Source organism: Artemia sp. Qi Xiang Cuo, chromosome 10, assembly GCF_049724085.1.
Source record: "Artemia sp. Qi Xiang Cuo chromosome 10, ASM4972408v1, whole genome shotgun sequence".
Lineage (NCBI taxonomy): Eukaryota > Metazoa > Arthropoda > Branchiopoda > Anostraca > Artemiidae > Artemia > Artemia sp. Qi Xiang Cuo.
This window is the reverse complement of record NC_142803.1, coordinates 58,905,380-58,929,121: the sequence shown is the minus strand read 5'-3', so window position 1 is coordinate 58,929,121 and position 23,742 is coordinate 58,905,380. Positions and strand designations below refer to the sequence as shown.

The following is a 23,742-nucleotide window of genomic DNA, read 5'->3' as shown; positions in this document are numbered from 1 at the left end:
ACCAAAGAACTCATAAGGGAGAGAAACCTTTCAAGTGTCAAGTATGTGAAAAAAGATTTGCTTTTTGCTCTTGTTTATCTAAACACCGAAAAACTCATTGAATGGAAAATCCATTCAAGTTTGATTTATTTTTTAAAAAGTCAGCCTAAAGTCACACATTTATCATTTTACCGTAGAATTCATACAGAATAGAAACTTTTTAGTGTCAGCTTTGTGAAAAAAATTCACTTTTCATGAAAACTTGGAAAGTCCGAATTGATCAGCAATATTAAAGGAACGGCTGAGGATATTAGGTTCAACCTTACACACTGAGCCTTCAGATAAATAAAGAATTAGTTTTTAGGAAGGGTGGGGTAGTGGGTGGAGGTACATAGTGGTATATGATCTCTCTTGATTCGTGAGACTTATGCTGGTCTATGCTGTTATGACAAAAGTAAAGAGTAATTTTAAGCCCCAAAATGAACAGAATTTATTTAATTTAGGAGGGGGGATGCCCCTTCCTCATCCCCAACATACCCTTTTGGTCTTAGAAACTTTGGAGGATGCTCATTTTATTGGAAATTCAGAGTTAGGTACTTGCGTGTTGTAGTGACCACACTCAAAAACCTTTTTGAAACAAGGCATAAAACCTGTTTAGTTTGCAATGTGTACTAATCAAAAAGTGTCTAACCATAGATATTTTATCGAGATTCGGGATTTGCCAAGGACTGATGAAGAGGCAATTAGATTTTTCCAGGATGATTGGTGTTGCTCAAAACAAACAGTGTGTTAATGGACGCAACATGACTTTATACTCTTTCGAGAAGCATCCTTATTGGGAGTGTACAACTAGGCTATTTTGAAGAAAGTCGGTTTGCGTGTCGACAATTGGTGTACTGACAGTAAAATACCATTTGTTGCCGCAGTTCGTTTCATTTATTGTTGGGTTTACCAATTGACGTCTGTGACCTGGTGTGAACCGAGAGTTAGGCATTTGTGACAGAACAGTTATCAATTGGAAAAACTAATCCATAATTTTTTTTACTGAATCATTATATTTTCATCATGTTTTGGTTTATTTCATTAAGATTAACCTAACTTCACTTCTTTGGTGTGGTCGCTGTAACACAAAAGTACCGAGAGCGCGAAGCGTTGAGGTGGGCTCATAACTTACAGGCCTCACCCTAAGGACTTTGAGGGATCATTTTACACCTAAAGACATAATTATAGTTTTCAACTCTACTGAACTAAAGGGCTATCTCAAAATTTTTATCAGATAATTTTGGGGAAAAATGGGCGTAGAAGTGGACCCACTTGCCCTCCAATGTTTTTGGACATTAAAAAAGGCTCTAGAACTTTTAGTTTCCGTTCGAATGCACCCTTTCCCGATCTTTTTGGACCATTATTTCAATACAATAACCCATGGAGAAAAAATACAAATAACCACGCATCCCTGATATGTCTTCTGATAAACATAGCAAAATTCCTCATTTTTGTAAATAGGAGATTGAAATTTCTACAGTAGGATTCTCTAGTACTCTAAATCTGATGTTGTGATTTCATTAAGATTCCTTTAATTTTTTGGGGTGTTTCGCTTCTATTTCAAATATCAGGGAAATAAGCCGATTCTTTTTATGTATCTATTGATATTAAAATTAAGTTTTTTAGAATTTCGGTTACTATTGACCCAAGTCGCTCCTTACTTAAAGTTCGTTGCTACGAACTGTCTCTCATATATCCATGATCTTTTTTCCGTAAAAAAAACACATTCCCAAACATCTGTATATGAGAGCTTTAAACCTCTATAGTAGGGTTCTCTAATTGTTTTGTTGTTAGGGAAGAGGGGCAGAGGCTTCAAAAGGTGTATTTTAGTGGTAAAAGATCCTAACTCTCGCTGAGCGTCAGGTAAATACAAAACTAGGTCTAAAGAGGGAGGTTGGGGTGGAGTTAGAAATTGATATTTAAACTCTCTTGTTTTCTAGTAATATATTAATATATTTGGTCTACCTTGTTATTATGAAAATTTAGAGTAATATTTAACCCCAAAATGAGCAAAATTTGTTTCATATAAGAGGGACTGCTCCTTCCTCATCCCCAACCTCTCCCTTATGCTCTAAGAAACCCTTGAAGATGCTTTCAGGATGCTCATTCAATAGAGAGTTCTAGTCGTTTTGTTTAAGTCAAAAGTGATCGGAGACTGACCATCTACTGTTCCAAAACTTGGGTATCTGATAGCTTCTTCCCAATCCATTCGATAATAGGGAACTTTTATCACCCCCAATAATAGAATAATGCTCATGAAAACTTTTAGCTCTTCCGCCGTGAGGCAGAGGTTACATCCCTCAGTTTGAAGTTTAAAGACGTTACATTGTTCAACTATCAGCTCAAGAAGTTCATTGTCAAAGAATGTTTGGAAATATTTCAGTGGAATCTCCAAGATGCCTGGAATTTGGCGAGGCTTTTATTTCCAAGACAGATATACTTTTTCTATCTCTTGCTTTCTCCAGCCAAATTTTTCTTGGAATTTCGATTTATTGTTGGATTTTTCAGTACTTGCTGTTACCGGTTGCCCCAAAAAGAAGTGGCAATTGTCCAATAGAGGCAACAAGTCTGCATCAGGATCATTGATAAGATCTTTTGGAGACAGGAAGTCTGGATCATCGTCATCCGACAAGTCCGACAACATCTCTTTTGGAAGGTCAAAATTATACCTGGCTGCCTCTTCTTCATCAATTTGGCGATTTTGAGCTTGTTTTCTTAGTCTGTCGTAAGATTCCGCCATCCAGAGCGAAAAACATAAATTAGTCATGTGGCACACCCTGCCTGCTCAATAATCCACCATCCCTGAGGGGCGGTATGAGCTATTATGTAGGAGGGACCCCTCTGCTTAATAGCTGATGTAAAATTATACTGTTTTCTTGATCCTTTTTATTTGTCTTATATAGTTGTTCGTTTCACAATTTTGAGCCACGATTGTCAGATGTTGTATTTTTACAACCAACACAAGGAAATATGTCTTTTTTCTGATTCAAATTCTTGCACAGATCGTTAAGTTCATCTATAATAATTCAAAAAAGTTTATATTTTATATACATAGGATATGCAAGGAATCTCCCACCGTTTCGTTTTATTTCCAGTTTCTAGCTTAGAAAATGCCTACCTTTTCATTCGTTTTTTTTATCCCTTGGTTTGGTGACTCACTGTTTAGGCCACATGTCACACAGCAGCTCCCCGAAGGCATCAATTGACTGCAATCTTTCTTCACAATTGAAAGATGCTGTTAAAAGCAATATTTTTTTTACATCAAGATGGCAATATAAGCTCGAAAAGTACAGTGTTATTTTTCTACAACAATTGCCTCTATAGGGTTAAGACTGACATTTCAATTCAATTATTTTATTAAAAGTAAATGCATATCCTATTAAAAGGATAGATAGGATATAAACAAAGCTTTAATTTCAAATAGTGGTCATAACTCCTTTTATTTTGCTTTAAGTAGCCGTATTTTTGATTCCCCAGTTCCAAAATTTCTATACATGGTAAATGAACTACCAATTAGTCTTTTCACCCCTTTGACTCTTCAAAAGGTATATTCGGATAATAAAAGGTCCATCATCCTCGTCTGTAACCAAACCCCTGGAAATAAAAAAGTTGCTTGTAAATTTAGCTCCTCTCCTTCAGACTTAGATTCTAATTCAGGTGACCGTACCTGTTCCGGAGCCCCCCTCCCCCTAAAGGATATTTCGGATACGGCCTTGAGGATTATACATCAATTTATACCTCCACCCTCCCATCGCCTCTCCCTTAGAGCTAATTCTGTATTCATCTGGATTCTTTCGGAACAACTACTGAAACGCAAGGGCCGTTAAACTAGAATAAGAACTTCTTTTAGACGCCGTAGTCAGTAACAACTCATTCGGTATCAATTCTATGAAAAGCAGGATATATATTAGGAAGGGGCACTGGAACTTTCGTACCCTTTTTAATAGTCAAAAGTGATTGGAGGGCAACTAGACCCCCTCCCCCCAACGCCCATCCTTCCCCCAAACGTAGTTGTCAGTTTTAGAAATTAGGTCGTTAAGGATGACAACCCCTCCCCCCACAGCCCCCAGGGAAAGGGTTATAAGTTATTCCCTGGGGGTATATAAAGTTTTTATTGAAAGCATTGTTGTAGAAACTTCAAAAGGGCTAATCCAATTGGAAATTGATGGGGCTAGTGTCTTTTTTAATAGTTGAAAGTGATTGGACAGTGACTAACGCCCCTCTCACACCCACCATTTTCCAAAACATCCAATAAAAATTTTGAGATATCCATTTTGTTCAACGTAGTTGGATGTTCTGGAAATTAGGGCTTTTAGGATGATAACCCCCTCAGAGCCCTCAGTGCAAGGGTTGTAAGTTATGCCCTGGGGGCATATAAGGTTTATAAAGAAAGTTGTTGCATAAATCAAAGGCAACGCAATCGCGCTGCCTAAGTAAAGAACGAGGACACTCGAGAACAAGACAAGAAACGGGGACTAAGTAAAGAGGACACTCCCTCACAGTCCACAGGGCAAGGATTTTAAGTTATGCCCTGGGGGTATATAAGAACAATGTTGGCACAATGTATTATTTATTAATTTTTTCCTTTAGAGCAGGGCACTTCGTATCAAAGAAGTTGTCATAGAAATTTCGAAAAGCGATCATTCAATTGGAAATGGGAGTGGCTTGTGCCCTTTTTAATAGTCGAAAGTGATTGGAAGTTGACTAACACCCCTTCCACGCCCACCATTTCCCAAAACACATCCAATCAAAATTTTGGGATAGTCATTTTGTTCAGCATAGTTGATTTCCAGATAGAAATTATGTTTTTGAGGACAGTCCCCCTTAGGGCAAGGGTTGTAAGTTATGCCCTGGGGGCATATAAGGTTGTTTATAGGTGTTGTCATAGAAACTTTAAAAAAGACTCATTCGATTGGAAATTCAAAGGGCTAGTGCCCTTTTAAATAGTCAAAAGTGGTTAGAGGGCAACTAACCCACCTCTCACATCCACCTTTTCCCCAAACACATGTAATCAAAACTTTGAGATTGTCATTTTATTCAATGTAGTGTTAAGTTCTGGAAATTAAGCGTTTGAGGATGACAACCCACCCACAGCCCTCAGGACAAGGGTTGTAAATTATGTTCAGGGGGCATATAAGGTTTTTACAGATCGTGTTGTCGTAGAAACTTTAAATAGTTCTGATTCGATTGAAAATTGAAATGGTAAATGCCCTTTTTAATAGCCAAAAATGATCGGAGGATAACTAAAGCCCCTTGCAAACCCACCATTTCCCCAAACACATCGTATAAAAATTTTAAGATAACCATTTTTTTCCATGTAGTTCAAAGTTCAGGAAATTATACCTTTGAGCAGGACACTCCTCCCACAGTCTTCAGGGCAAGGGTTATAAGTTATGCCCTGGGTTTATATAAGATTTTTAGTGCAATCTTTGTCTTAGAAACTGGAAAAAGGGCTCATTCGATTGGAAATTCCAAGGGTTAATGCCCTTTTTAATAGTCAAAAGTGATTTGAAGGCAACTAACCCCCCTCTCACGCCCATCTTTTCTCCAAACACATCCAGTCAATATTTTAGATAGTCATTTTGTTCAGCTTAGTTGATTTCCAGATAGAAAATATGTTTTTGAGGAGGACACTCCCCCACAACCCTCTGGGCAAGGGTTTTAAGTTATGCCCTGGGGGCATATAAGGTTTTTATAGAAGGTGTTGTTGTAGAAACTTCAAAACAGGCTCATTCGATTGGAAATTCAAAGGGCTGGTGCCCTTTTTAATAGTTGAAAGTGATTTGAAGGCAACTAACCCCCCTCTCACGCCCATCATTCCCCAAACATACCCAATCAAAATTTTGAGATAGCCATTTTGTTCAGCATAGGCTAGTTGATTTCCAGATAGAAAATATGTTTTTGAGGACACTCTCCCACAACCCTCAGGGCAAGGGTTTTAAGTTATGCCCTGGGGGCATATAAGGTTTATAAAGAAAGTTGTTGCCTAAATCACAGGCAACGCAATCGCGCTGCCTAAGTAAAGAACGAGGACACTCGAGAACAAGACAAGAAACGGGGACTAAGTAAAGAGGACACTCCCCTACAGTCCACAGGGCAAGTATTTTAAATTGTGCCCTGGGGGTATATGAGAACAACGTTGGCACAATGTATTATTTATTAATTTTTTCCTTTAGAGCAGGGCACTTCGTATCAAAGAAGTTGTCATAGAAATTTCGAAAAGCGCTCATTCAATTGGAAATTGGAGTGGCTTGTCCCCTTTTTAATAGTCGAAAGTGATTTGAAGTTGACTAACACCCCTTCCACGCCCACCATTTCCTAAAACACGTCTAATGAAAATTTTGGCATAGCCATTTTGTTCAGCGTAGTTGATTTCCAGATAGAAATTATGTTTTTGAGGAGTCCCCCTTAGGGCAAGGGTTGTAAGTTATGCCCTGGGGGCACATAAGGTTTTTTTTATAGAAGACGTTGTCGTAGAAACTTTAAAAAATGTCATAGAAGCTCATTCTATTGAAAATTCAAAGGGCTAGTGTCCGTTTAAATAGTCGAAAGTGATTAGAGGGCAACTAACCCGCCTCTCACACCCACCTTTTCCTCAAACACATGTAATCAAAACTTTGAGATTGCCATTTTATTCAATGTAGTTTTAAGTTCTGGAAATTAAGTCTTCGAGGATGACAACCCACCCACAGCCCTCAGGGCAAGGGTTGTAAATCATGCCCAGGGGGCATATAAGGTTTTTATATAAAGTGTTGTCATAGAAACTTCAAAAAGGGTTCATTTGATTGGAAATTGAAAGGGCTAGTGCCCTTTTTAATAGTCGAAAGTGATTGGAAAGTAACTAACACCCCTTCCTCGCCCACCATTTCCCCAAACACATCCAATAAAGATTTTAAGATAGCCATTTTTTTCCACGTAGTTCAAAGTTCAGGAAATTATACCTTTGAGCAGGACACTCCCCCCTACAGTCTTCAGGGCAAGGGTTATAAGTAATGCCCTGGGGTTATATAAGATTTTGATTGCAATATTTGTCTTAGAAACTGGAAAAAGGGCTCATTCGATTGGAAATTCAAAGGGCTAATGCCCTTTTTAATAGTCAAAAGTGATTTGAAGGCAACTAAACCCCCTCTCAGGCCCATCTTTTCTCCAAACACATCCAGTCAATATTTTAGATAGTCATTTTGTTCAGCGTAGTTGATTTCCAGATAGAAAATATGTTTTTAAGGAGGACACTTCCCCACAACCCTCAGGGCAAGGGTTTTAAGTTATGCCCTGGGGGCATATAAGGTTTTTATAGAAGGTGTTGTTGTAGAAACTTCAAAACAGGCTCATTCGATTGGATATTCAAAGGGCCTGGGCCCTTTTTAATAGTTGAAAGTGATTTGAAGGCAACTACCCCCCCTCTCACGCCCATCATTCCCCCACACATACCCAATCAAAATTTTGAGATTGCCATTTTTTTCAGCGTAGGCTAGTTGATTTCCAGATAGAAAATATGTTTTTGAGGACAATATCCCACAACCCTCAGGGCAAGGGTTTTAAGTTATGCCCCCGGGGCATATAAGGTTTTTATAGAAGGTGTTGTTGTAGAAACTTCAAAACAGGCTCATTCGATTGGATATTCAAAGGGCTAGGGCCCTTTTTAATAGTTGAAAGTGATTTGAAGGCAACTAACCCCCCTCTCACGCCCATCATTCCCCCAAACATACCCAATCAAAATTTTGAGATTGCCATTTTTTTCAGCGTAGGCTAGTTGATTTCCAGATAGAAAATATGTTTTTGAGGACACTCTCCCACAACCCTCAGGGCAAGGGTTTTAAGTTATGCCCTGGGGGCATATAAGGTTTTTTTAGAAGGTGTTGTTGTAGAAACTTCAAAACAGGCTCATTCGATGGGAAATTAAAAGGGCTAGTGCCTTTTTTAATAGTAAAAAGTGATTGAAGGGCAACTAGCTCCCCCCCCCCCCCAACGCCCATCATTCCCCCAAACACATCCAATCCGAATTTTGAGATACCCATATTATTCAGCGTAGGCTGGTTGATTTCCAGATAGAAAATATGTTTTCGAGGAGGACACTCTCCAACAACCCTCGGGGAAAAGGTTGTAAGTCATGCCCCGGGGACATATAAGGTTTTTATAGAAGGTGTTGTTGTAGAAACTTCAAAACAGGCTCATTCGATTGGAAATTAAAAGGGCTAGTGCCCTTTTTAATAGTTAAAAGTGATTGAAGGGCAACTAGCTCCCCCTCCCCCACACCCATCATTCCCCCAAACACATCCGATCAAAATTTTTAGATAGCCATTTTGGTTCATTCAGTTCAAAGTTCATGAAATTCTACCTTTGAGCAGGACAATCCCCCCACAGTCTTCAGGGCCCGGGTTATAAGTTATGCCATGGGTTTATATAAGATTTTTATTGCAATCTGTGTCTTAGAAACTTGAAAAAGGGCTCATTCGATTGGAAATTCAAAAGGCTAGTGCGCTTTTTAATAGTCAAAAGTGATTTGAAGGCAACTAACCCCCCCCCCTCTCACGCCCATCTTTTCTCCAAACACATCCAATCAATATTTTAGAAAGCCATTTTTTTCAGTGTAGTTGATTTCCAGATAGAAAATATGTTTTTAAGGAGGATAGTTCCCCACAACCCTCAGGGCAAGGGTTTTAAGTTATGCCCTGGGGGCATATAAGGTTTTTATAGAAGGTGTTGTTGTAGAAACTTCAAAACAGGCTCATTCGATTGGATATTCAAAGGGCTAGGGCCCTTTTTAATAGTTGAAAGTGATTTGAAGGCAACTAACCCCCCTCTCACGCCCATCATTCCCCCAAACACACCCAATCAAAATTTTGAGATAGCCATTTTGTTCAGCGTTGACTAGTTGATTTCCAGATAGAAAATATGTTTTTGAGGAGGACACTCCCACAACCCTCAGGGCAAGGGTTTTCAGCTCGCCCTTGGGGCATATAAGGTTTTTATAGAAGGTGTTGTAGTAGAAACTTCAAAACAGGCTCATTCAATTGGAAATTCAAAGGGCTAGTGCCCTTTTTAATGTCAAAAGTGATTGGTGGAGTGGAGGGTCCCCCCAACGCCCATCATTCCCCCAAACACATCTAACAAAAGGCTTGATATAGCCCTCTTGTTGCGTTTAACTGATTTTCACATAGAAATAGTTGTTTTCAGGAGGACACTCACCCACAATACTCAGGGACAGAGGTTACGGTTATACCATTGTGGAATATAAGGTTTTTGTAGAAGGCGTTGTTGTAGAAACTTCAAAACTGGCTCATTTGATTGGAAATTCTAAGGGTTAGTGCCCATTTTAATAGTCAAAAGTGATTGGAGGGCAACTAGCCCCCCCACGCCCATCATTCCCGCAAACACATCTGATCAAAATTTGGGGCAAGTGTTTTAAGTTATGCCCTGGGGGCATATAAGGTTTTTATAGAAGGTGTTTTAGTAGAAACTTCAAAAGGGGCTCATTCGATTGGAAATTAAAAGGGCTAGTACCCTTTTTAATAGTCGAAAGTGATTGGAGGGCAACTAGCCCCCCCCCTTCCCACGCCCATCATTCCCCCAAACACATCCAATCAAAATTTTGAGATAGCCATTTTGTTCAGCGTAGTTGATTTCCAGATAGAAAATATGTTTTCGAGGAGGACACTCCCCCACAACCCTCAGGACAAGGGTTTTAAATTATGCTTTGGGGGCATCTAAGGTTTTTATAGAAGGTGTTTTCGTAGAAACTTCAAAAATGGCTCATTTGATTGGAAATTCAAAGGGCTAGTGCCCTTTTTAATAGTCAAAAGTGATTGGAGGGCAACTAGCCCTCATACGCCCATCATTCCCCCAAACCCATCCAATAAAAATTTTGAGATAGCTATTTTGTTCAGCATAGTTAGGAACTTCAAAAAAGGGCTCATTCGATTTGAAATTCAAAGGGCTAGTGCCCTTTTTAATAGTCGAAAGTGATTAGTGATAGTTTTTCTTGTTGTTGTTGTTTAGACCAGGGCACTTCGTATCGAAGAAGTTGGCATGCGAACTTCGAAAAGGGCTCATTCGATTGAAAATAGAAAGGGCTGATGCCCTTTTTAATAGTCGAAAGTGATTGGAGGGCAACTAATCCCCCTCCCACACCCCACCTACCATTTTCCCATTATGTTTAAAAACTAAATTTTACCTTAAGATTAAATCAAAATTCACTGTGATAATGCTAATATCCAATAAGTCATCTCAGCAGTATCATAAGAACGTCTGAGGGTATTATGTTCAAACTTTTGGGGCTACTTCTGCTCTTAAAATTTAACCCAATCAAAATAGCGTAAGTGCATCCAAGCTATCAAAGAAAGTAAACAGATTTTTTTTGCGAATGGTATCAAGTTTTCCATTTCAGGTCAACTAGAATGGAGCTAAATTAAATAGTACTATTTGTGTCCAGATTTTTAAAAGGGTGTATGTTGTTAAAAATTGCTGAAAATTTTTCTCCAGCATACAAATAGCAGGCCAAACTATAAAGTCTTAAAAAACGAAAAGATTTAAAGTGTTATTTTTTTCCCTGAAAACACTATGTCAATATAAAACGAACAGAAATTAATAAAAAAAATCTACAAAATAAGTTTTCAAAGAAAAGTAAAGAACTCCATTAAACTAAAATGAGCAAAAATAAAATCAAAGAATCTACCAAGCGAGAAAATACCACAAATCAGCATCGATAAATAAGTGAAACCCAAAACGAACAGAAAATACAATAAATAACCGAGTCAAACTCAAAACGAGCAGAAATTAACATAAATATGGCGCAAAGCCCCAGTGCCTTCCCAAGGCCAGAACAACATTTGCACTTTACTGAAAAAATACAAATGAATGTGCATTGTCAGTTTAATATACATACACTGATATTTAGTAATCAAAATGTTAAAATTATTTGATTTTTGAATGTTATAAAAGTTAAAACATTTATATTTTTTTCAGTAAAGTGATAATTTTGTTCTGGCCTTTGAAAGGCATAGGGGTTTTGCGCCCAACTTATGTTAATTTTTGCTCGTTTTGAGTTTGACTCGGTTATTTATTTTAATTTCTGTTCGTTTTGGGTTTCATTTATTTATCGATGCTGATTTGTGGTAGTTATGCCCTGGGGGCATATAAGGTTTTTACAGAACGCGTTGTTGTAGAAACTTTAAAAGGGGCTCATTCGATTGAAAATTGAAATGGCTAGTGCCCTTTTTAATAGTCAAAAGGGATTGGAAGGCAACTAACACCCTTTCCACGCCCACCATTTCCCCAAGCACATCCAATTAAAATTTTGATATAGCCAATTTGTCCCACGATATTCAAAGTCCAGGAAATTATACCATTGAGCAGGACACTCCCCCCCACAGTCTTCAGGTCAAGGGTTTTAAGTTATGCCCTGGGGGCATGTAAGGTTTTTATTGAAAGCTTTGTCTCAGAAAATGGGCTCATTTGATTTGAAATTCAAAGGGCTAGTGCCCTTTTTAATAGTCAAAAGTGATTTGAGGGCAACTAACCCCCCTCTCACGCCCACCTTTTCCCCAAACACATCCAATCAAAAATTTTAGATATCCATTTTATTCAATCTAGTTGATAGTTTTTGACTCCAAATTATTTTTCATTGACTTCAATTCCTTTCTTGTTGATTTACATATTTATCTGTAGGATTAAAATCAAGTTTTTTGAATGCAATAGTGTCAGAAATAATGAATTTCATTTGATTATTATAGTCTTCAGTGTTTTTATAATTACAATCGTCTTTCCCCTATCGGCTCTGGTGATAGTAAGGAATGTATCCTTTTTCATATTTGAGAGTATTTTAATGTCATTTTTTTTGTGAAATGTCTTTACCAATTAAGTTCATATTGAAGGTATTTAGTTTTCATACGATCTCGGCTCTAAGTTCTTGAGGAGTATCAACTTTATCTATAGAAGCCATAATTCCTGACTCCACCTTTAAAATTATTTCTGAATAGGAGATTGGTGTTAGAAAACAGAACTTAGAACCCTTCGACAAAACGGCTTCCTGTTGAATATTAAGAGGTTTAGAAGGCAAATTCTTAATTGCTGGACCCAGACAATGAGGATAAAAACATCTGAATCTTGGAACTTCTAAAACTAAATTTTATGAAACTTGTCAACCAAACAAACCTTGGACAAATGAAAATTATGGCGAAAAGATCTAATAGCCATTTCCTTAATTCGCATAAAAATTTCAGATGGAAGGTTATTTCTTAAAAGGGTTTCAACAGAATTTAAGTCCTTAGACAGTTGAAAACGTTTCTGTTTTTGTTAATAAATTACGTGATTTAAAGCCATTAGGCTTAATTTGTTTTTTAATTTAGACTTTTCAATGCCAAAATAGGTATATATTTTAAAAGATTTTGGAATCGCTGATTCCTTCTTGCAATTTTTTAAGAAAATTTTTTGATTTAAAAAAATCGCATTTTTAAACCAAAGAAAAATAATAATTGACAGAAGCAGCTAATCGTTGCCCATACAATTGACGAATCAAAGATCTAAAGCCGAACTGGCCAGCCATTACAAAAACCAAAAAAGAGAAAACTCTAAAAAAAAACAAACAAACGAGACTATAGCCAGTGGAGAGAAAAGGAAACAACAAATGCAAAACAAAGTGGATATTTTGCCTGTATCCAAACAAGGCGTCTTCAACACGAAAGAAACACAAGAACAACAGGATAAAAAAAAACAAGATAAAACAAAAAACCAATAAACCCAACACAAAAAAAAAAAAAATGTACAATTGGCGCAAACTGATCCACGTAGGGAAAAGATGCTATTATATAGTTACTTAAGTGAGGGCACCAGAGTAACTGAGGAAAAATAAAAAAAAATGTAAATTACTTTAATTATTCTGTTGCGAAATAATCCTTTTGTTAGCTATTACTGAAGCAAATCGTTTTGGTCTAGCAGGTAAACCAGTCCCAGTCCCCTGGTGATTATTTTATATCTTAACTCCCTTATTGACTGTTGATTCACTCTTTAGAAGGTTATCATAAATTGGGTCAATATTTAAACTATCTGTGTCCCTATTTATGGAAAGGTTAGCAAACATATGTTTTTAATTTCTATGGCTTCCCTCGCCCATTGGGTGTAACCCTTATCATTTGAAATAGCTAAGGCTTCATCAAATTTTACAAAATGATCTAGTTGCATCCAAATATGCTCTGCTAAAGCTGAAATGAAAGTTTCTGGAGGCTTGCTTAATTGTAGGGTTAAATTGTAGGGTGATTTATTTAATTATTGATGGTTTTTATTTGCCTAAACAGAAAAAAAGTTTTTTTGTTAAAATTTATTTGATGTATATATAAGCCTACATCAAATCACAACTTTTGATATTTTATTCGCAAAGTTAATTGTACAGGTGAGAAGCTTTTTGTCGCGCACCATGAAAGAATAGCATATTCTTTAAAAAAGTATTTAAAATTTAAATACTGTCTCCCCAAATCTGTACTTTAAATCCCAATCTATTCAAAACCTTCCACTTTACATTCCCCCAAGAAGGTCCTATTTCAATAAGATTTGTCTTCGTGACATTTTATGACCCTATTTGGGGACTACCTGGTTTTTGTTTATTCCTAGACAGTTTGCTGACATGGATAATCTTCGGTAATCTGTCATCCTTCATCCGAAGGATGTGCCCTACCCATCTCATTCTTTCTCTCATTATAGTCCTTGAAAGTGCATTTTAGCCCTAGCCCCTTGTTTATATCAGAATAGGTTAAAAACAAAGCTTTTTAAAAATATTTAAATAGCATTTGAAGCATATTTTTATCTGTACTTGAGAACTGAGAAAACCTGTCCCCCCAAAATCTGTACCTTCTGTCTTCTAATCACGTGTGTCTGCTTTTCGTTTTCATTTATGACTAGCTCACATGCTCTGCGTCGCGTGTCTTCTAACCGCATATGTCTTTGCTCTTCATTTTCATTTTTGACGCGCCACCGCTGTTCTTCTAACCGCGTGTGTATTTTCTCTTCTTTTTCATTTTTGACTCGCTCACTTACTCGGTGTCGCATGTCTTCTAATCGTTTGTGTCTTTGCTCTTCGTTTCATTTTTGACATATCTGTGCGTTTAGGATGGGTTGGGGGTGGTTAAGGTTACGTTAACCACCACTCCCTTGGACACGGCCTTACCGGAAGGTAATGGGGGCCAGTATTAGGATGAGGGAATGTTTGAATCCCCATTCCCTATGCGCTTGTAGGCTGCATAAAATAGGTTACTTTTATTGTCGTTTTCGTTAAATACACCAACTATGCCAATTGGTCCTTCTGTATCAATTGGTGATATGCCAAATGTGTTAGGTACAGGTATTCTGCATATTATGTAGTAAGATTTGTTTTCTAAATTCACAATGTCCAAATACTTTACCCTCCTCCCTAATGTGTAAATATATAGCCAAAATTATATATTTTTCATCTATTATATCACTTCTTTGTCTTGTCTCACGCTAAGCTGATAAAAACTATCGGAAAAAAATCGGTTCTACAATGCGTCAATGAATGAACAACTTGATCGTTAGGGTTTCAAACAGTTCGTGGTAACGAACTGTAAGTAAGGAGCGACCCGGCTCAATAGTAACCGAAACTCTATAAAACGGAATTTTGATGCCACTAGATACAACAAAAGAATCGGATTTTTATACTGATCAATTAAAAAAACTTTTCCCACAAAATAAGTTTTTCAAAGAAAAGTAAAGAACTCCATTAAGCCAAAAATGAGCAAAATTGAAATCAAATAATCTAACAAGCGTGAAACTACCGCAAATCAGCATGAATAAATAAATGAAACCCAAAACGAACAAAAATTACAATAAATAACCGAGTCAAACTCAAAATGAGCAGAAATTAACATAAGTAGGGCTCAAAACCCCTATGCCTTCCCAAGGTCAGAACATAATTTGCACTTTATTGAAAAAATATAAATGTTTTTCTTTTATAACTTTAATAAATCAAGTAATATTAACATTTTGATTACTAAATATCAGTGCATGTATATTAAACTGACAATGCACATTCATTTCTATTTTTTGGCGTAAGAGGGTGGTTGCTTGCCCTCCAATCACTTTCGAATATTAAAAAGGGCACTAGCCGTTTCAATTTGCAATCGAATGATTCCTTTATGAATTTTCTACGACAACGCTTTCTATAAAAAAAATACTTTATAAGACCCCAGGGCATAGCTTACAACCGTTGCCGTGAGGGCTGTGGGGGGAGTGTCCTCCTCAAAAACATAATTTCCGGACTTTTTAACTACGTCGAATAAAATGGCCATCTAAAAATTTTCATTAGATGTCTTTGGAAAAATGGTGGGTGTGAGAGGGTGTTCGTTGCCTTCCAATCACTTTCGACTATTAAAAAGGGCACTAGTCATTCCAATTTTCAATCGAATGAGCCCTTTTTCAAGTTTCTGCAGCAAAGCTTTCAATAAAAACCTTATATGCCCCCAGGTCATAACTAACAACCCTTACCCTGAGGGCTGTGGGGGTAGTGTCATCCTCAAAGATATAATTTTTGGATTTTTCAGCTACTTTGAACAAAATGACTATCTTAAAATTTTGATTGGATGTGTTTGGATAAATGGTGAGCGTGGAAGGGGCTTTAGGCGCCTTCCAATCACTTTCGACAATTAAAAAGGGTACTAGCCATTTCAATGTTCAATCAAATGAGACTTTTTTGAAGTTTCTACGACAAAACTTTCTATAAAAACCTTATATGCCCCCTCGGCATAACTTACAAACCTTGCCCGGAGGGCTGTAGGGAGGGGGGGGGGTTGTCATCCTCAAAGACCTTAATTTCCAGAACTTTCAACTACGTTTAACAAAACGGCTGTCTCAAAATTTATATTGTATGTGTTTGGGGAAAAGGGGGGCGTGAGAGGGGGTTAGTTGCCCTCCAATCACTTTCGACCTTAAAAAGGGCACTAGCCCTTTGAATTTCCAATCGAATGAGCCCTTTTTGAAGTTTCTACGACAATAATTTCTATAAAAACCTTATATGCCCCCTGGGCATAACTGACAACCCTTGCTCTGAGGGTTGTGGGGGACTTGTTTTTATTTGTGATAAATGGGTTTCGGTTTGTTTGTTTAAAGTAAAAAGCATATTTTAAGCTTTTTAAATATATTTAAAAAGCATTTTAAGCATATTTTTATCTGTACTTCAGAACTGAGAAAAATTGTATACTCAAATCTGTACCTTAAATGCAGAACATGCCCTACCCATCTCATTCTATCTCTCAGTATAGTCCTAGAAAACGCATTATAGCCCTAGCCCATTGTTTGTATCAGAATAGGTGAAAAATAGCTTATGAATACAAGGAAATGTCTCTGGTATATATTAGTTTAGTTTGCCCAAATGGGCTCTGAACGAAGCGAGAAGCATATTTTAAGCTTTATAAATATATTTAAAAAGCATTTTAAGCATATTTTTATCTGTACTTCAGAAGTGAGAAAGTCTGTTCCCCCAAATCTGTACCTTAAATTTTCTTAAATTTGAATTAGACATATTTAAATTTTCGACTTATTGTATCTCACTTGTGATTAATAAAACAGGTGAAATTCCTACAATTTCAGACCTGGAAAAAAGCCTAATAAAAAGTCTTAAATTCTTTGGTATAAATTTATTACTGGAAGATAATTTAGAATATTCTATGAATGCCAAATCAAATATCAAATAATTTAATAATCAAATTCAAAAGCAGTCTTTGAGTTTCACTAAATTTTTTCTTTATCCTAGACACTGCTGTAACGTCATTGTCTGACAATAATCTTCCCAGACAACAAATTGGATTACCTATGCCTGGTTTAACCACCCTGGTTCTAAAACAAGAAAAGAATGCAGATTGTGAACATGAAGCGCAAAGTAACCGGCAACTGACCCCTGACTTGGATATATTTGTTGAAAACGGTGTCCATGAAAACTTGAATTTGCCCATAACATCTCAGTACCAACGAACACACCTTGTGGAAGAAGCATTCGAGTGTCAAGTATGCAAAAAAAGCTTCACTTCTAGTTCTGATTTGTCTAAACACCAAAGAACTCATAAGAAAAAAAAACCCATCGTATGTGAAGTATGTGATAAAAGATTTGCTTTTCGTTCTTGTTTATCTCAACACCGAAAAATTCATACGAGAGATAAGCTTTTTGTGTGTCAAGTATGTGACAAAAATTTCACTTCTAAAGGCAATTTTGATCGGCACCAAAGAACGCATACAGGGGAGAAACCTTTTGAATGTCAAATATGTGAGAAAAGTTTCATTTCTAAAGCCTATTTATTTAACCACCAAAGAACGCATACTGGGGAAAAACCATTTGAGTGTGAGGTATGTATGAAAAAATTCAGCCTAGAGAGTAGTTTATTTAGACACCGTGGCATTCATACGGGAGTAAAACCTTTCAAGTGTCAAGTATGTGAAAAATGTTTCTCTTATAGTTGTGAGTTATCTAGACACGAAAGAATTCACACAGGAGAGAAACCTTTCGAGTGCCAAGTATGTGAAAAAAAATTCACTTCTAGTTCAGATTTATGTAATCACCGAAGAACTCATACGGGAGAGAAACCTTTCAAGTGTCAAGTATGTGACAAAAGTTTTCTTTCTAGTTCTTATTTATCTGTACACCGTAAATTTCATACAGGAGAGAAACCTTTCGAGTGTCAAGTGTGTGAAAAGAAGTTCATTTCTAGTTCTGATTTATCTAACCACCAAAGGACTCATAAGGGAGAGAAGCCTTTCGTGTGTCAAGTATGTGAGAAAAGCTTCTCCCTTAGGGGCAATTTATGTAAACATCAAAGAACTCATACAGGAGAAAAACCCTTCAAGTGTCAAGTATGTGAAAAATGTTTCCTTTCTAGTTTTGAGTTATCTAGACACCGAAGAATTCACACAGGAGAGAAACCTTTTGAGTGTCAAGTATGTACAAAAAAATTCATTTCTAGTTCATGTTTATCCAACCACCAAAGAACTCATACACGAGAGAAACCTTTCAAGTGTCAAGTGTGTGAAAAAAGTTTCATTTCTAGTTCTCATTTATCTAAACACCGTAGAACTCATACAGAATAGAAAATTTTCAGTGTCAACTATGTAAAAAAGATTCAGTTTTTATGAAAACTTAGAAAGTCTTTAAAAAATAGCACATGGACTGAATAGAACTAACGAGCTGTATTATCCGTAGACCCTCCCAATAATCTTCCTTAATAACTTTGGATGTTCATTAGAAGAGAAATTAAAAGTTCTACTACTTGCTGAAGTCAGAGGCAACGCTATAGCGTTGCCTAAAGTAAGAAGCCAGAAGGTTTCAACGTATTATTATTAATTATTTCAGAGATATTTCATATGGAAAGGGTATTTGCATAAACTTTGTGGAGGGAGCTCATTTTACTGTAAATTAAAAGTTCCAGTGTTCTTATTAATAGTCTGTAGTAATTAGAGGGCAACCAGCCCCCCCCCCCCCCACGCCTTTTTCTTCAAATCCATCCAATTAAAATTTTGAGTTATACGTTTTGTTAAAAATAGTAGAAAAGTCAAATAATCATGCTTCCGGGTTGACAACCCCCCCCCCATGTCCCTGGGGCAAAGGTTGTAAGTTATGCAAGCTGTTTATTTTGAAGATATATGGTTTTTATGGAAAATTTGGTCGTATGACCATAGTAGGGGGCTGATTCAAGTAGAAAATGAAAGTTCAGGTGCACTTTAAAATTCAAAATCGATTAGGGGGCAACTACCCCCCATGCCCTTTTTCCACCAAAGGAATCTTGTCAAAATTTAAAATTAGCTAGCGGTTTTATTCAAAATAGTCCTGATTCCAAATAACTAGGGCTTCAGGGCTGGCAAACCCCTTCCGCTTGTCCTGTAGCCTCTAGTGCAAGGGCGGAAATTTCAGAGCTTGTTGAGGTGGTGTTTTAAATGGGTTTTGGGGCTGTAGTTTCCCTCTCGTGTCCTCTGTAGCTGCCTTATCTCCAAAAAGGTTCAATCAAGATAATCAAATAACTATCTTGTTCAAAATAGTCTAAAGGTCAAATAACTATGCCTCTGAGGATCAAAAAGCCTTCCACGGCTTTGGAGAAGAATGCCTAACACAAAACATACCTGGTGCTTGCTAGTTATCCAGAGGATGGATAAGCAATATCAAAAGAACGGCTGAGGATATTAAGTTGAAACTTACACACTGAGCCTTCAGATAAATACAGAATTAGTTTTTAGGAAGGGGTGGAGGTAGAAAGTGGTATATGATCATTCTTGATTTGTGGGAATTATTCTGGTCTACGTTGTTATTACAAAAGTAAAGAGTAATATTTAACCCCAAAATGAACATAATTTATTTCATTTAGGAGGGGGAATGCCCCTTTCTCATCCCCAACCTACCCCCATGGTCGTAGAAACTTTGGAGGATCCTCATTGTATTGGAAGTTGAGAGATCGGTACTTGCTTGTTATAGTGACCACGCTTGAAAACCTGTTTGAAACATAGCCATAAAACTCATTTAGTTTACAATATATACTGATGGTGGGAAGTGTCTAGCCATAGATATTAAAATGAAGATTGGTGGTTTGCCAAGGACTGACGAAGAGGCAATTAAATTTTTCCAGGATAAGTGGGTGTTGCTCAAAACAAAACAGTGCGTCAATGGACACAGGCATGACCTTATAATCTTTCGAGCAGTATCCTTTTTGGGAGTATTTAACTAGGCTATTTTTGAAGAAAGTCGGTTTGCGTGTCGACAAGTGGTTTTACTGACAGTAAAATACTATTTTTTTGCTGCAGTTTGTTTCATTTATTCTTGAGTTTACGAATTGACGTATGTGACCTTGTGTGACCGAGAGCTAAACATCTGTGACAAAACAGTTATCAATTGGAGTAACTAATCCATAATTTTGTTAGTAAAGTATTATATTTTCACCATATTATTTTATTATTTATTTGATCAATTTCATTATATTATTTAGTATATTTCATTAGGATTAACATAACTTCACTTCTTTAGTACAGTCGCTTTAACACGTAACTACCGAGAGTTCTATTATTTTTTTTATTTTTTTCAAATCAAAATCGATTGGAGGCCAATCAGCCGCTGTCTTAGAACCGTTTGATGTCTGGTCCTTTTTAATACCCAGAAAGTGATCACATATCAATTATCTTTTTTTCTGAGGTTCTGAGGTTGTCCTCATTTTTATTTTATACAAGAATGGTTTTGCTCATAAAAATTGTTTTTATTGTAATGAATTTTATCTTTGATATCTGTTAATTTATGAGCCTGAACAGTGTATTTGTTTCTAAGGTGTAGGAACTGGGAATTCTCTTCAAAAGAGATTGCAAGCTTGACTTAAGACAGTAATATTTCAATTTAATTATCCTATAGTTTTGTGAAATTTATAAGTGATTAAAAACTTCTATTTCGAACCATAACAGAATCATTAGAAAATGGTTTTGTTAGAAATTATAAAATATTTGAAGAAACCAAGATCTGAGATTAATCCTGCAAGATCCAGTGTATGATCCTATGATATTGTGTGAGAATGTTTCTTTTCTTTACTGTTTTACTCTTAACTGATGAATATCTCAATATAAAGTAAATTAAATTGAAAATTATTTTGGGTAAAAATAGTTTTGCTAAAAGGGAGGTAAATCTTTAAACTTGTGCATGCCATTCTTAGAACAAGCATATTCCTTTTACACTTGAAGTTTCAACTTTTAACTTTCTTTTGACATTTGACTTTCATCAGAAAGAACTTTGTTTTTTTTAAATGAGCTCTTGTTTTAACATGTCGGGGAAGGAGGCTCAAACCCCCTCCTTTTTGGATGTAGGTTTAAGAGTAGTGCATGGCACGCTTGGCAGAACTGTTAAAAAAATTCAGTTGAAGTTTCATTTTCACTCATAACTTTCATCATAAAACTATTTCTTAAATGAATTTTGTTCGTTTAGTTATAGTTATTATATTTCGTTTAGTTGTATAGTTAAAGTTTGTTTAGTTTTATACGGGAGATCCAACTCTTCGTTTACACTATTCAGCTGAAATACATCCACATTTGTTTTTCATCATTCGATCTTTTATAAATATTAAATAAAAAAAAACAAGTTTTTCTTAGCAAAAGTAAAGAGCGAAAATATGTCTTCAGCAGAGTAAAAAAAAATGATTGACATTATAATCAATAATTAACTAAAAGTTAAAAGAAACAACTTCATAAAAATAAAACCAATAATGAACTTGTAAGTTACAAAAAAATAAAACTAATACTTCCCGACTCCCTTTTCCTGTTTTGGACAACCTCCTTTCCCTCTCTTTCAGCCTTCTTTTATCTTCAATGTTTCTTCTACCTAAAAAATGTCAAAGAAAGTTATTTTTCACACGACCCCTTTTCCACACCACCCAAGAAGTAGAGGTCAAGGCGCGTTTTATTTATTAATTAAAAAAACTTTTTCCTCAAAATGTTTTTTTTTTTAAAGTAAAGAACTCTATTAAACCAAAAATGAGCAAAAAAGAACAAAATAATATACCAAGCATACAACTAACACAAATCAGTATCAATAAATAAATGAAATCCAAAACGAACAGAGATTAAAATAAATAACAGAGTCAAACTCAAAACGAGCTGAAATTAATATGAGTAGGGTTCAAAACCCCTGTGCTTTCTAAAAGCAAGAACATAATTTGTGCTCTACTAAAAAAATTCTTTTAAATGTTTTCACTCCTAGCCTATAACTTTAAGAAATCAAAAATTAATCAAGGTTATAAGAAAGAAATATCAGTATATGTATATTAAACTGACAATGCACATTCATTTGAATTTTTTCAGTAAAGCACAAATTGTATTCTTGCTTTTGAAGGTTCCGGAAACTATGGCATGAGAACATATAATACTTTTATAAAGGGTGAACGTATTTAAGTCGGAGGGTGCTAATTGGATTGGTAATCAAAAGTTCTAATCTAGGTCTTTCAGAGAATGTTGAGGGGAGTGTTGAATTAAATCAAACATGTTGTCTCTATATGGGTATTCAAGGGGCGTAGCTCAGGAATGACTGAGCACACTAATTTGGAACTTTCAGAAAATGATAAGGGGGATGAACAATTGACCAAAAAGGCAATATTTACACGCTTCTACTACTACAACTACCACTTTTTCTACTGATACCACAACCACTACCAAAACTATCACTGCTATCACTAAAACTACTGCTTCTGTAGCGAGCACTACGAAGGCTGAGGATATTAAAATAAACCTCTGAGTAAACGTTCAGGGGAAACTTAAACTAAATCAAATCATACTATATGCTGATACGGGCGTATCAGCAATATTTTCGGTACGACTTCAAGAGGAAACTTTAAGGGCATAATGAGTGGGATATTCAGCTGACGAAAATGTAAAAAGGACCTGATACTACTGATATTAATGCTGCTGCTTCTCCTATTACCACTAATGTTACACTATTACTGCTAATACTGTTCCTACCACTACTGCTATGTAAACAGTACAATTAAGGTAGCGTGTATGAAGGAGAAATTTGCACCGAATTTTGAGGGGAAATTCGAACTCAATTAAAGAAACACACTATTTGCTTGCAGATTGTCAAAAAAGCGTATTTCAAGAATGGATTTGGGTAATAAGTTGGAACTTCCAGAGAATGCTTGAAGGGGAAGATCAATTGACAAAAAGTTAATATATACATGCAACTTCTAACACTATTAAAACTGCTACTAATACTACTACTACTACTACTAAACTACTCCAACTACTACTTCAATTGCAACAACTTGTATGGCTTAGAGTATTAAGGTGGGGGGGGGGTCAAAAGCGCTCATCAGCAATATTTTTGGAGCGGCTTACCGTGTCAAGGTGAAATTCTGGGCATCATGATAGAGATGGTTGACTGACCAAAAGGCAAGATGTACATACTACTACCGCTATGAATACTGCTGCTACTACTGTTACTACTGCTACTAATACAACACTGCAAGTACTTCTCCTACTACCACCGCAAGTACTGTGATACCGGCACTATTAAGATACCGGTCTATGAAAATAATGGCAATATTAAGATACCGGTCTATGAAAATAAAATTCTAGAAAATATTGATGGTGAATTCGAACTAACAAAAGAAACTATGTGCATTTAGATTTTCAAAATATCATATCTTAAGAATAAGTGAAGATGCAATTGACTAAAAGGCAATGTATTGCCATTAATACTACTGCCACTGCTACATTTACTAGTTCTACAACTGCTATTATTATTGCTCAACTACTACTTCTATTGCAACTACTTTTAAGACTAAAATTATTAAGATGAAAATATCAAGAAGTATATGATTATACAGGTTCTCAAAAGGGCATATCGAGAATGTCACACCAATGGCTAATTGTATTAAGTTTAGTCATAATACTACAGCTATAACTACTATTACAACTATACCTAAGGGTGTGAAGGTGAAACTTTAAGAGAACTTAAAAAGGGGAAGGTAAACTATATCACAAAACATCATCTGTATGTAGTTTCCTAAAAAGGCATATCAGCAATATCTTAGGAACAGTTTTGTGTGTGAAACTAAAACTTACAAAGCTTGTTGTGGGAAGGTTGAATTAACCAAACAAAATATTTGTATTATAATACTACTCCTTCTAGTCATAGAGCTACTACTGCTCCTACTATTATTATTACTGCTATTACTACAGCTAATAAAGCTAGGGGTATTAACGTGAAAATCG

The 23,742-nt window shown here is 36.2% G+C and overlaps 1 protein-coding gene across 4 annotated transcripts in view; it reads left to right on the top strand.

Moving 5' to 3' along the window:
* Positions 1–21,327, top strand: part of LOC148947958 (uncharacterized) — a 56,772-nt gene extending 35,445 nt beyond the window's left edge. For all 4 annotated transcript variants that reach the window (XM_089095603.1, XM_089095605.1, XM_089095601.1 and 1 more), the window contains one exon: positions 16,778–21,327. In XM_089095603.1, coding sequence (XP_088951729.1) covers positions 16,778–18,102 — 1,325 coding nt within the window. In that variant the 3' untranslated portion in view covers positions 18,103–21,327. The remainder of the gene's footprint in view (positions 1–16,777) is intronic.
* The last annotated feature ends 2,415 nt before the right edge of the window (positions 21,328–23,742 follow it).